The sequence below is a fragment of the Quercus suber genome, unplaced genomic scaffold (assembly GCF_002906115.3).
Source record: "Quercus suber isolate HL8 unplaced genomic scaffold, Cork oak 2.0 scaffold_1029, whole genome shotgun sequence".
Classification (NCBI taxonomy): Eukaryota; Viridiplantae; Streptophyta; class Magnoliopsida; order Fagales; family Fagaceae; genus Quercus; species Quercus suber.
This window is the reverse complement of record NW_027070440.1, coordinates 15,245-28,740: the sequence shown is the minus strand read 5'-3', so window position 1 is coordinate 28,740 and position 13,496 is coordinate 15,245. Positions and strand designations below refer to the sequence as shown.

The following is a 13,496-nucleotide window of genomic DNA, read 5'->3' as shown; positions in this document are numbered from 1 at the left end:
GCAGTTGTTGGCCACTTGGTTTTAGAAAACCATTAAATCTAACTAATACTTAAGATTAAGAATCTTTAGTACCCACCAATTAAGATTATGTCAAGAAGATAAGGTCAAAGAAGAAGAAAAGCAAGAACATTAGAGTAATGTTATTCCGCAGATAGCAACTTGCAGCCTATGAGGCTGAAACATTTCAATAACAATTATTGCTTTGTTGATTGATTTTGGCCAAAGTAACATTAAAACAACAAAATTCCATTTGATTATGTTTTAAGATTGTACGACCACTAGTGGTTAAAGAAATTTGGTTCACCTAATTAAATAGAAAAATGTTATAAAGGGTTGAACAATTACCAAGTTTTTTCAAAAACATACACCGTTTCTCTCACTCTCCCCTCTATAAATAGACATTTCGATATTGCTATGTTTATCATCCCTCACTCAACCAAGAATAGTATACCATTTAAGATAGAGATAACCTCCTAAAATATAATGAAAGGTGTTTCTTTCCTTGCGACTATGGCCATTTTGGCCTTGGCATCCTCCATTGCTTCTGCCTATGATCCTAGTCCTTTGCAAGACTTCTGTGTCGCAATTAACGACATCAAGTCTGGTGGTATGTATAAAACACACTCTCATTATTATTAGTACAAGTAGTATTATCAATCAAGTTCTTTCGAATTTATTATAAGTCCTTACATTAATGAAATTATGCCCGAAGGCTTCCCGCCCAACCCCCCCCCCCCCCTCCAAATGACATTGTTGCTGTCTATTGTTATGGAAACTGTATTATTTGTGACAATAACAAACTATTTTTTCTTTGTGTAGTATTTGTGAATGGAAAATTTTGCAAAGACCCTGCAATGGTCTCAGCGAATGATTTTTTCTTCTCTGGACTTAATATTCCCGGAAACACTGGAAACAAAGTCGGATCAAATGTCACTCTTGTGAACGTCGATAAATTAGCAGGTCTCAACACTCTAGGAATATCTTTGGCTCGTCTTGACTTTGCATCATATGGCCTAAATCCTCCTCACACTCACCCTCGCGGTACTGAGCTTTTGGTAGTCATTGAGGGTACTCTTTTAGTTGGATTTGTTACATCCAACCCCAACAAACTTTTCACTAAAGTTCTAAACAAGGGAGATGTCTTTGTATTCCCAATTGGTCTCATTCACTTCCAATTCAACATGGGAAAGACTGATGCTCTTGCCTTTGCTGGTCTCAGCAGCCAAAATCCTGGGGTGATCACCATTGCAAACGCAGTCTTTGGATCTGTTCCTCCTATCAATCCTGATGTTCTCATCAAGGCCTTCCAACTAGACAAGGGTGTAGTTGAATATCTTCAAAAAGCATTTGCACCAAAGTAGAATTCTGACATTGGGATGGTGAATCACTATGTAGTTTGAATAAAGTTTGTTATTTTTCCTTAATGTAATGTATTTAAAATAATTATTATAAAATAAAATGGTTTCTTGTGATGGCTTTTATGTATCATGGTGTCATTTGCAAGGCAGTGCAATTAATGCATGACTAAATATTGATTACACCTTGGATCCAAGATATTTGAAACCACAAGTAACTTTACTATTAAATATAAATTGAACAGTATTGTATTAAGAATAGTCAAAATTTTTATTTTCATTTTTGAAAATGGCAAGCCAAGTTGAGGGTTTGGTAGCAAAGTTTTCAGACCCAAACCGTTCATTAAACTGTAAAAGGGAGAAGTTCAAGGTTTTTGAGGTTGAACTGAAATGACGCCATAATTGATTTAATAATTAATTAAAGCCTAAATATAGATATTAAATTTATAAAACTAGCAAAATTGACTAATATATCTATATATGTGAGGAAAATTTAATGATTTTCAAGCATATATTTAATAATTAAATAAGAAAGTTAATAAAATAAAATAGTAACCATAAAAACATTAAAATTTATGATTAATTTTTGAAGTAAAGTTGAATATTTTTGAAAGATTTTAATTATAATTTTTTTATTCCTTGTAAGAGATGGATAATTTAATTAAGTAGAATAAAATTGTGTTAAGTTGTTTTTATAAAAATTTAAAAAAAATTAAAAAAATTGCTAAGAGGTTGGACCGCACGGTTCTTGCCACCGATTCGTGTGGTCCAACCCCGGTTTTAAGGGTTCACAAAATTGCCACATATACCCGGTTCTTTATGCTTAAAAAATCGATTTTTATCCCGATTTTCGATTTTCACGTTCCAACCTCTCGGTCTAGTCCAGTTCTGAGAGCTCTGTTCGGTAGCACCTAATCTATGTCGAAAACCCACTCCTAAAGGTGACAATGAAGGCCTTTATAGTTACAATGTGAAAGAGGGGTTTGAATCTTAGACATTTCCATAGGAAATATTATGATACGCTAGTTAAGATACAAGACTTTTAGGGTTGAAATTTTTTTAAGTACTCTTGAAGTAGTACAATTATGGACGTTTGTGTTGAATTCATAATTAGGAATTTTGGAAAATATTTATACATGATAAAGAAACGTCATACTTGAGTTCTTAAATAGAAAAAAATAAATAAAAATTAACGCCTTATTTTTTTATGATGAAAATAATGGGAAAAATATACAAAATCCTCTGTGGTGATCTACCAATCCACGAGTATGGTGATGTTAACGGAAAAAACTTTTCATATTGCACATGCTGGCTACCAAAATAATTGCTATTAAATTAAATTTCCATTGAGTTTTCATATCAATTAATGATTGTTGATGTAAGAGGTACACTTGAGTTATATTGAATATTAACTTACATGTTAAGGTGGTGGTAGAATTGGGATTTTGGTTCAGGGCAAGATTAAGATAAGCATATATAAGACAAAATTAATTCAAAAAAATAATTAATATATAAAAAGTTAATTTATTAAAATAAATATTTGATTAACATAGAAAATATAATGTAGAAATAAGTTCTAATTTGTTTTATTTGTTCTTGGTTCAGTTTATTTTTTCAAGCTTAACATGTTAGTATGATCATTGTTATGCCTAAACTACTTCATAATTTAAGTTGACTATAAATATATATCTCAAACAAGTAATTTATATATATGTGTGTGTAAGGGCTAAAATCAAATGGGCCCAAAAAGGTTTTGGGCTGGACAAAAGTCCACAACGATTAATTTATAGAAGTGAGTTTTTGAACCAACAATTGAACTTTTTTTTTCGTTAAACAACAATTGAACTTGAAATAGTAATTTCTCACGAAAAATTGATAACAAACAGTGTATGGGGTAAATTTTGATAATAAGAAAAGTTTTGTTTTATTTCTTCTTCCTTGGAATTGACGAGGTGCCTTTACCCTTAGTAAGATACAAGATCAGATTCTTGCTTACTGGTATTCTCTTTTTTCAAGAACCGATCCTTTTACATTGGGGATTTTTCCCTTCTTATAATCTTAGTGTTTCAATCCTGGCCCCCCACCTGGATGGCATGTGATTCTTCTCTTAAATACTTGTCTCTTCCCCTTTATACTCTTTTTTGAGGTTGTGGTAAGCAGGTAGCAGGCTATGCAGACATTGTTTAGTTATCATTCAACAATTAATATGGCATGCCTAGTTGGTACAAAGCATTTAATGCGGAGGTGGAAGTGTCTTTGTTAGAAAGTTTCCTTCGACACTTATTTAGGTCAACTAATGTTGCCTCCTTGGTCGGGCATATTTAGCTTTGCCTAAGAGCTTTGTGGCTTCCTTGGCTTGTCCGCTTCCTTGCTCTTTCTTCAAACTTACTACTTCCTTGGACGAGGGATTTCCTTCTATTCTTTAGGTTGTGTCCTGGCCAATTCTCCCCAAATCTTTTAATAGTCAATAGCATAGCCAGTATAAACGAAAAAAATGAACGTTAGCCTTACTCACCACAATGTCAACCTTATAAACGAAAAAAATGAATGTCCACATTTATAAAAGGCTTTGGGATTTGTATATTTCATAGGTAAGTATTTTCATTGGTTTAAACTTTAAATGTAAATCAACAGACTTCATCGGTAAACAGTAAAAATAATCTTCGACTCTAAACCAAATACACCATAATTATTATTATTATTATTTTTTAATTTTTTTAGTTCAAATACACCATCAACATAAAGAGAGAACGAAGATGGGGAAAAGAAATAATATACCTGGTAGTTGTTGGTCACTTGGTTCTAGAAAACCATTAAATCTAACAAACACTTAAGCTTAAGAAGTCTTTAGTACCCACCAAATACCAATTAAGATTAGGCAAAGAAGAAAAAGTCAAAAAGGAGGAAAAGCAAGAACATAACATTAAAATTTAAAACTATATAGATAGGCCAAAAATGTATTAACCCCTTGTAATAAATTAATTAATTAATTAGCCAAATTTATTAATTAATCAAATTAACATGCAAAGCACATGGTAGCACAAACAAATCACCAAATAACTAAGCATACAACGGAAAATAAATTGACACGGTAATTTGTTTACGAATTGGGAAAACTTACCCGGCAAAAACCCCACCGAATGATTTTGAGGTCACCACTCTCAAGAATCCATTATTATCACAACAAGCAGTTACAAATAAAGAAATCCTAGTACCTTATACCAACCTATAGTTGAACCCTTACCCCAATACCCAATTGGATTTGTTCTGTAATGACAATCTCTCTTTGTAATGCACGGCTCCCAGTACGTGACTAACCAATTGCGCAGATCCCAGTACGTGACTTCAATCACCAACTAGAAAAGGTTGTTGGCTGTGAAGTTCTTCAGTTCATCACACGAAAAAGATTGAGAAACTCCTTAGTTAGAAAACCCTACGATGCACAAAACAAAGCAGCTTCTTCACAAGAAAGATGAACTATGGCAAATTCTGTCTCTGGTCACAATTTGCTTGAACAAAATTTTGCTCAACACTTGTGCAACTTGTGTCACTTTCGAAAACCCTTAAAATAATCCTTATATATGTCTAGGGTTGTGAAAAAAGAAAACTCAAACATATAATCACATATTAGATGAAAAACAGACAAAAAATTATGAGTTTCATAAACCTCAACAGATACCCTATTTGTTGAGTTGCTATTAAGCCACGGGTTGGAATAGCTCTTCAAGGCTTGATAGATACGAGTTGTTGAGCTTTAATGAACAATACTTTCTGACTTGATTCTTGAACAAATTTGCATGGCTTTAACACTTGAACTTGAAACAAGGTTTTTTGAAGTATCAAACACATCCTAGATCTACCCAATTACAAGTAAAGTGCGTTTTGTCAAAGGATTAGCCAATTACATAAAATGATAACATATGTTCCTAACATGTGAACCACATATGTCCTAACAACAAACTAATGAATATATGAGAGAAGTCATAAATCACTCAACTCATATTCATTTGTTGAATACAATAAAATCTATCCTAATACAAACTTTTGAAAAACTTTGCAAGAAGAGAGTTCGCCAGCAAGAAGACTTTGACAACCTATATTTCTGAAACAATTTAAACAAAGCTCATCAAGACATCTTAGTGTGAAACAAAAATAATAGATTGCATACAAATAATAAGAACCATGTGTATAAAGAGAAAAAAGAAACAACACATGTAAGGGTAGGTGAAAAACATACATTAATATATAAAGAATATAAGTACAATGTATGTCAAAATGGTCACAATACCCAAGTACAATAACAATGTATCTAAAAATGAGAGAAACGAAAAAGATACATAAAATCTCTTATACTAACTATACTAACTCTCTCCCTAACTATGACTACTCTCATAACCAAAATTACTTCCCCTTTTTGTCACGAGTGACAAAAGATAAGAGTGTCAAGTAGACATCTTATGAATACTGGAAGAGCTAGCATCATCATCATCCTTATCCTTAGAAGCCTCTGGAGTAGGTGGAGAAGAAGAAATGAAGCCACCCATGACCGTCTAGCGTCATGCAATACGACCAACACGGGTGTTCACCTGACACAACTCATCACTAAGAGTGTCAAGGTGAGCATCTATGCACTGAAATTGGGCTATGATGTCCTTGAGAGTCACACCGCTCGTAGAAGAAAAGCGAGTAGATGTAGATGGAGCCGAAGGAGTGGGAGGAGCTGTTAACCAGGACCACTTCGACTAAAACTATGCCTCGCTCCATTTAACAATAGTGGCATCTAAAGCACCCATATAAGAGAAGTGGTTAGACACGTGAAAGGGAACAGAAAAATGGTGTAAAATCCTCGTGATAGGTGAAGGGAAGATGAGCTTATCATGGGTCGCCAAACCCCTATACACATTTATGATAAAAAGAATGAAATGAGAGGGAAAATCTATACTAAGATGCTCTAAAAGGAAAAGCAAAAACCGAGCACGGGGCTTTATGATAGAGTTATAGTGAGATAAGGGATAAAGAACAAAAGTCATAACCATGTTCAAAAACCAAGGGCCTTTAGCAAAGCCCAAACAGTGAGTAAATTGATGCTTACCCCAATCAAAAAGGCGCTCACAGAAAGTAGAAATAAGCTTGTCTTTAGACACAATCCTAAGACAATCACAGTCAGGGTAGTCAAGATGCTCTACCCTAGGGACATGGAGCACATCGGAGACAATCTCTGGTGTAACAACTATGCGAGTAATGAAGAGAGGTACTGAAAGATCAAATCCATGCATGTTGGAGTAAAACTCTTAGATCAACACAGATGGACATGTGACTGGGATGTCACACAGTGACTTTCATTCCCTGCTGTGAATGACAGTGAGAAGGTCAGTGTCAGAGAAGTCCGACAAGATGACTTGGCGTTCAGAATGAATGCCTCGTTGAGAAAAGTTCTCAAAGAAGTCCGATTTGGCCTTCTCATCCCGGAATCGGACATGTGAGGGAGTAGGATCAACATAAATGGATGCCTCGGAATGAAGAGGTTTTCAAAACAAAGTAGATTTGCGTTTGGGTGCCATAGAAGCAGACTAACGCAAACAGAAGAGAGAGAGGGAGGGAGAAAGAGACAATCAGAAAAGTCCCAAGTAGTTCAAATATATCAAAATATATTGAAAAGAAAGAACATACGCACGGGAATGCATGAACATGTGACATGCAAAAAAAAAAAAAAACATAATGGGCTTAGCCCAATCCAAACCTACCAGCACACAAGTAAAGAACATATATAACACACATCTAAATGCATGAAAATATATTTGTAATGCTCATGAGATGCAATGCATGAAGTTTTTAAGATCAAATCTTCAAAAACCCATCCCAAAAATTTTGCAAAAACCTCTTTGATTTTGAGAAACCCCAAAATTTTCAAAAATCCCAAAAACTTAGGTTAAAAATCATGAAATGCATGAATATGAGGGATTTAGACACTTACCAAGTGAAGAAAACATGATTAAGGTCAAAGAATCCTTGAGGAAAAGGTTTAAGGTAAAAGAGAGAGGTTTTGGGAGGTGAAAAGGCTAGAGAGATCGAGAGATATCGAGCAAAATGAGTTTGAGATTACGAGCACCCCTTATATAGCATCTCATTAATTCTCGACAAATCGAGAGGTGTCGAGGATCTATCGAGCTTTAAAAAGTTCGATAGAAGTAGCTATTGAGCAGGTGTCTAAGGCAAAAGAAGCTCGATAGATCGAGGTAGTTGTCGAGGAGCTATTGAGGGGACAAAAAGTTTCTCGATCGATCCACCTAGCTGTCGAGAGGTGTCGAGATTGTGATAAAAAGCAACTGAAGAGCTCGATGGATAAGCCAAGTATCGAGAGGTGTCGAGGAGCTGTCAAGATTGCTTAAAAACAGTTTTCCAAGAAGAGAAAAACATAGATATGAATGCAATTAAACATGCAACTCAACCAAGGATCCAAACAACATTTTGAACTCTCAAAATCATCTCTCAACAAAAATATGTTAAGCATATAGATCCCAAAACACACACACACACTAAACAAGTCTAACCAATTTTATATTTCAAAAACAAGTCATGACAGTTTAGTGAGCATACATTAACACATGTAAACCTTGTGATGATCAAATCATATTGTAATTGCACATGTATCAAGAGTAGCAAAGAATATTGCGTGTTGTGTGTGAAAAACATCGCAATATTGCATAAATGTATACATGTTATGACGATTTGAGATATGAGAAAATCACTTTAACTCACACACAATCATAATTGTTTGATGGGGATATCACTTTTGAGGTACATCCTATAACTTCCACATCTCTAAAATACATGCTTGCAATCATATAAAGCATTTTTATTTTTATTTATTTTTATTTTTATTTTCTCTGAATATTTTTCTTTTAAGCAAACCATGCATGGACATATAAGAGATAGAAAAGAAATACCCAATAATGTTAAGCATTTACATTGTACTTTTACTATGCTGAAGCATACAGATGTCATTTTATGATTGGCGAGCAACAATGCTAAGATGGTTATTTATGTCTTTCTCTTAGGATTTTCTAGTCTTTCTCGTCAAAAAGATAGATACGAGTGTTAAGTACAAGAAATCACTTAATCTTACTTATCACAAACACGAGCCACAAAGCTCACTTGCTTAGTTGTGCATAGAGATGTTCATCTAAGCTACAAAAGATATAAAATTTAGAAAATTTGTTTCAATGGCCATCCAAAGAACACAAGTACCAATATATACAAACACACACTGTTTTTGTATTTTTCAATTTTTTTTATATGAAAAACAAAACAAAGCAAAACTAAAAACAAAACCAAACAAAAACATGTTAAACAAAACAAAGCAATGTATAAAACTAGATACAAATACGTGAGGAAGGAGGAAGAGAATAGGAGATCAATCCATGGAGATGACACTAATGTTTTGGTGAAGGAATTCAAACTGTTTGTTGTCAAGAGGTTTGGTTAACAAATCGCTCTTCTAATCATTAGTGTGAATAAACTCAAGAGTGAGAGTACCATCTTCGACAAGCTCCCTAATGAAATGATGTCAAATCTCTATGTGTTTAGTTTGAGAATGTTGAACTGGATTCTTAGAGATGTTGATGGCACTGGTATTGTCACAATAGATGGTAAGATGCTCTTGACAGATACCGTAATCATGGAGGAGTTTTTGCTTCCATAGAAGTTGGGTGCAACAACTACCAGCAGCGATGTACTCAACTTCTGCAATGGATAATGAGATGGAATTCTGCTTTTTGCTCATCAAGGAAACAAGATTATTACCCATATCGAAACAACGCCTCGATGTACTCTTTCTATCATCAACATTCCTAGCCCAATCAGCGTCAGAATACCCAGTTAAGACATCATTTGTGTCCTTACTGTACCACACACCAAAGTCAGTAGTGGTTTTGACATACTTTATGATTCTTTTCAAAGCAATCATATGTGACATTTTGGGATTAGCCTGATATCTAGCACACATTCCTATGCTGTAACTAATGTCAGGTCTACTAGTAGTAAGGTAAAGAAGACTACCTATCATGCTTTTATAGAGAGATGAATCTACACTTTTACCTAACAAGTCAACAGTGAATTTAACATTTGGGCTCATAGGGGTTCTAACAAAACTAGCAGATTTCAAACCAAATTTCATCACAAAATTTTTAGACTATTTAGATTAAGATAGGAATATATCTGAATCTTGTTGACGAATTTGCAATCTAAGGAAGTGAGTTAGCTCTCCAATCATGCTCGTTTCAAACTTAGCTTGAATGAGTTTTAAGAAGCTGTGAGCAAGTTCATCCTTAGTTGACCCAAAGATGATATCATCAACATATACTTGAGCAACTATCAACTCGCTGTCTTCCCTTTTGATAAAGAGAGTCTGATCAGCTTTTCCTCTTGTGAACCCATGTGACACCAAGTATTGTGTGAGCCGATCATACCAAGCTCTAGGGGCTTACTTTAAACCATAAAGTGCTTTCTTAAGGTACAACACATGATTTGGAAAGTGTGGATCAATGAATCCTTTTGGTTGAGCCACATAGACATCTTCTTTAAGCAGCCTATTCAAGAATATAGTCTTCACATCCATTTGATGGAGCTTGAACCTCAAGTGACATGCCAAGGCTAAGAGAATTCTGATGGACTCCATACAGGCTACTGGAGCAAATGTCTCATTATAGTCTACTCCTTCCATTTGTGAGTATCCTTGAGCTACAAGACGAGCCTTGTTACAGATCATATTACCCTCCTCGTTAGTTTTATTGCGAAATATCCACTTTGTGCCAATGATGTGCTCACCCTCCGGTCTAGGTACCAAAGTCCAAACATCATTCCTCTGAAATTGAAGCAGTTCATCGTGCATAGCTTCAACCCAGCTTTCATCCTGAAGAGCTTCCTCAACTTTAGTGGCTTCAACCTACGACAAGTAATAAGAATAAGACACTAGCAACACATTTATCAATTGTACGCTTCCTTAGTGTAAGTTCATTCATGTTTCCTACAATAACTTTAGAAGGATGATTCAATTTGATCTTGGAAGAAGGTCCTTTTTCCTCATGGGTTTTAGAATCAGGTAAAGTAGATACATCTGCTGAATCTTCTACATCACTTAGAGTATCTAGAGTACTAGGAGATGCAGGTTCTTGTTCAACAATTTCTAGAACTTCCCTGGGCTCGAGAGGAAGAATTTCTTTGGGAATTTCCTCACTAAATTTCTCAGAACCAGAATTTAAAGATTCATCAATGACAACATTTATTGTTTCCATTGCCTTTATGGTTCTTTTGTTGTATACCCGATAAGCCTTGCTTGTAAAGGAGTATCCCAAAAATATTCCTTCATCACTTTGGGAATTAAATTTTTCCACATTATCTCTATCCTTGAGAATGAAACAAGTACTTCTAAAGATTCTAATATATTTAACATTTGGCTTCTTTCCCTTCCATAACTTATATGGAGTCTGCTTGATATCGGGTCTAAAGTACACCCTATTAAACATATGACATGCAGTGTTAATGGCTTCTCTCCATAAGTTTCTAGCCATATTCTTATTATGCAACATGACTCTAGCCATCTCCTGAATAACCCTGTCTTTCTTTCTACTACACTATTCTGCTGAGGAGTAATAGGAGTAGAGAATTCTTGAAATATACCTGATTTTATGCAAAAGGACTCCATATATGAGTTCTCGAATTATTTACCATGGTCATTTCGAATTCAATCAATCTTCAGGCTCTTTTCATTCTGCAATCTTGTGCACAAGGCTTCAATGTGCTCAGGAGTATCAAACTTGGATCTTAGGAGGATAACCCAAGTGTACCTAGTGAAGTCGTCTACCACAACCATGACGTATCTCTTTCTACCAAGAGACTCGGTTTTAGTTGGACCCATAAGATCTAGATGCAGTAGCTCCAATAGTTTGGATGTAGCAGATGTCTGAGTGCCTAGATGTTTAGCTTACGTCTGTTTCCCAAGCTAACATAGTCCACATACCATATTGCTCGCTCTATTGAGTTTTGGTACCCCTAAAATGGATTCATGCTTAGATACAATTGAAAGATGTTTGTAACTAGCATGTCCCATCCTTTCGTGCCATAGATCTTCATTTGGTAAACGAATACTATTGCACACAATATCAGCATTAGGAACCAATCTATAACAATTGTCTAGAGTGTAAACACCACTCATGAGTTTCTTTCTGGACTCGTCCATGACAAGGCACTTTCCTTTAGAGAATAGTACTATGAAGTCTTGATCATATATCTTACTTATGCTCAACAGGTTCACCCTTAAACCTTCTACATATAGAACATTTGCAATGTCCGGCAATCTAGGTAGAGAGATGATTCCATTTCCCTTAATCTATGATTTGCTCCCATCACCAAAAGTGACATTGCCACCTTTCTTGGACTCAAAAACCTTAAAGAGAGATCGGTCTCTAGTCATGTGTCTTGTGTAGCTGCTGTCAAGGTACCACAAACATGTGTCCATAACTTTAAATACAGAATTCATCATGAAGTACACTATGTGCTTAGATGACAGATCAGTGGGAATGGTGTTTTCTCTCATCTGCCTTTTATGAGCTAAACATTTAACCTTCACTCTTTTCAGACAAACTCCTTTGCACATTTTCATTAAGAGACAGTTTAGTTTCTTCTTTGTCAAACTAAGATCTTTTCCAATAGTCATCATAGTAGAATTTAAATAACTTTTAGACTTGCATTTTTTGATACACTCAAACAAGTAGAGATTAGAAAAACAATATGTATTTGAAAACACAAATCTTTTCAAGCCGATTGCTGCAGCCGTGACAACAGGGGTCAATGGATCACAAAGTAAAGATTAAAACCTAATCAGAGTGTGCCTGCTATGATACCACTTAATAGGCCAAAAATGTATTGACCCTTTATGATGAATTAATTGATTAATTAGCCAAGTTTATTAATTAATCAAATTAACTTGCAAAGTGTGTGGTAGCACAAACAAATCATCAAATAACTAAACATATAGCGGAAAATAAATTTACATGGTGATTTGTTTAAGAATGAGGAAAACTTACAATACAAAAAACCCATCGGGTGATTTTAAGGTCACCACTTCCAAGAATCCATTATTATCACAATAAGCGGTTACAAGTAAAGGAATCCCAGTACTTTATACCATCCTACAGTTAAACCTTTACCCCAATACTTAATTGGACTTATTTTATAGTGACAATCTCTCCTTGTAATGCATAGCTCCCAGTACATGATTAACCAATTGCGCAAATCCTAGTACGTGACTTCAATCACCAACTAGAGAAGGTTGTTGGCTGCAAAGTTCTTCAGTTCATCGCGTGATGAAAATTGAGAAGCTCCTTGGTCACAAAACCCTACGGTGCACAAAACACAGCAACTTCTTCACAAGAAAGATGAACTAGGGGGCAAATTCTATCTCCGGTCACAATTTGCTTTAATAAAAATTTGCTCAACACTTGTGCAACTTGTGTCACCTTTGACGGCTCTTAAAATAATCCTTATATATGTCTAGGCTTAATAGATACGAGTTATCGAGGTAGCTGTCGAGTTTTAATGAACAACACTTTTTGACTTGATTCTTGGACAGACTTGCATGGCTTTAACACTTAAACATGAAATAAGGTTTTTTGAAGTATCAAACACATCCTAGATCTACCCAATTACAAGTAAAATGCGTTTTGTCAAAATATTAGCTAATTACACAAAATAATAACATATGTTCCTAACATATGAACCACATATGTCCTAACATATATAATGCCATTTTAGTAATGATTATTGTTGGTCACTTAGGTTATGTTGCAATTGCAAGTCGAAGAGGTCCCACTTGGTTAGAACATTTCAGTAACGATTATTGTTTTATTGATTGATTTTGGCCAAAGTAAAAAAAGTAGCATTAAATCTACACAATGCCATTGAAGGGTCCAATTTCATTGGGTTTTAAAACTTTCCGACAAATAGTGGTTAAAGAAAATTGATTTACCTAATTAAATAAAATAAATGTGACAAAGGGTTAAACAATTACCAAGTTTTTGCAAAAAACATAGACAGCTTCTCTCACTGCTTTCTATAGATAGACATTTCCATATTGTTAGATAA

At 34.9% G+C, this 13,496-nt stretch overlaps 1 protein-coding gene across 1 annotated transcript; it reads left to right on the top strand.

Moving 5' to 3' along the window:
• Positions 1–393: 393 nt before the first annotated feature.
• On the top strand, positions 394–1,485 carry LOC112029730 (germin-like protein subfamily 1 member 16). Its single transcript, XM_065768965.1, has 2 exons — positions 394–607; positions 820–1,485. Exons 1-2 carry the CDS (start codon positions 484–486, stop codon positions 1,359–1,361), a joined length of 666 nt encoding a protein of 221 aa, XP_065625037.1. The 5' UTR covers positions 394–483; the 3' UTR covers positions 1,362–1,485.
• The last annotated feature ends 12,011 nt before the right edge of the window (positions 1,486–13,496 follow it).

Coding starts and splice junctions, on each gene's coding strand:
- LOC112029730 (XM_065768965.1), top strand. CDS start 484: ATGAAAGGTGTTTCTTTCCTTGCGACTATGGCCATTTTGGCCTTGGCA. Junction 608..819: donor TAACGACATCAAGTCTGGTG/GTATGTATAAAA, acceptor TTCTTTGTGTAG/TATTTGTGAATGGAAAATTT.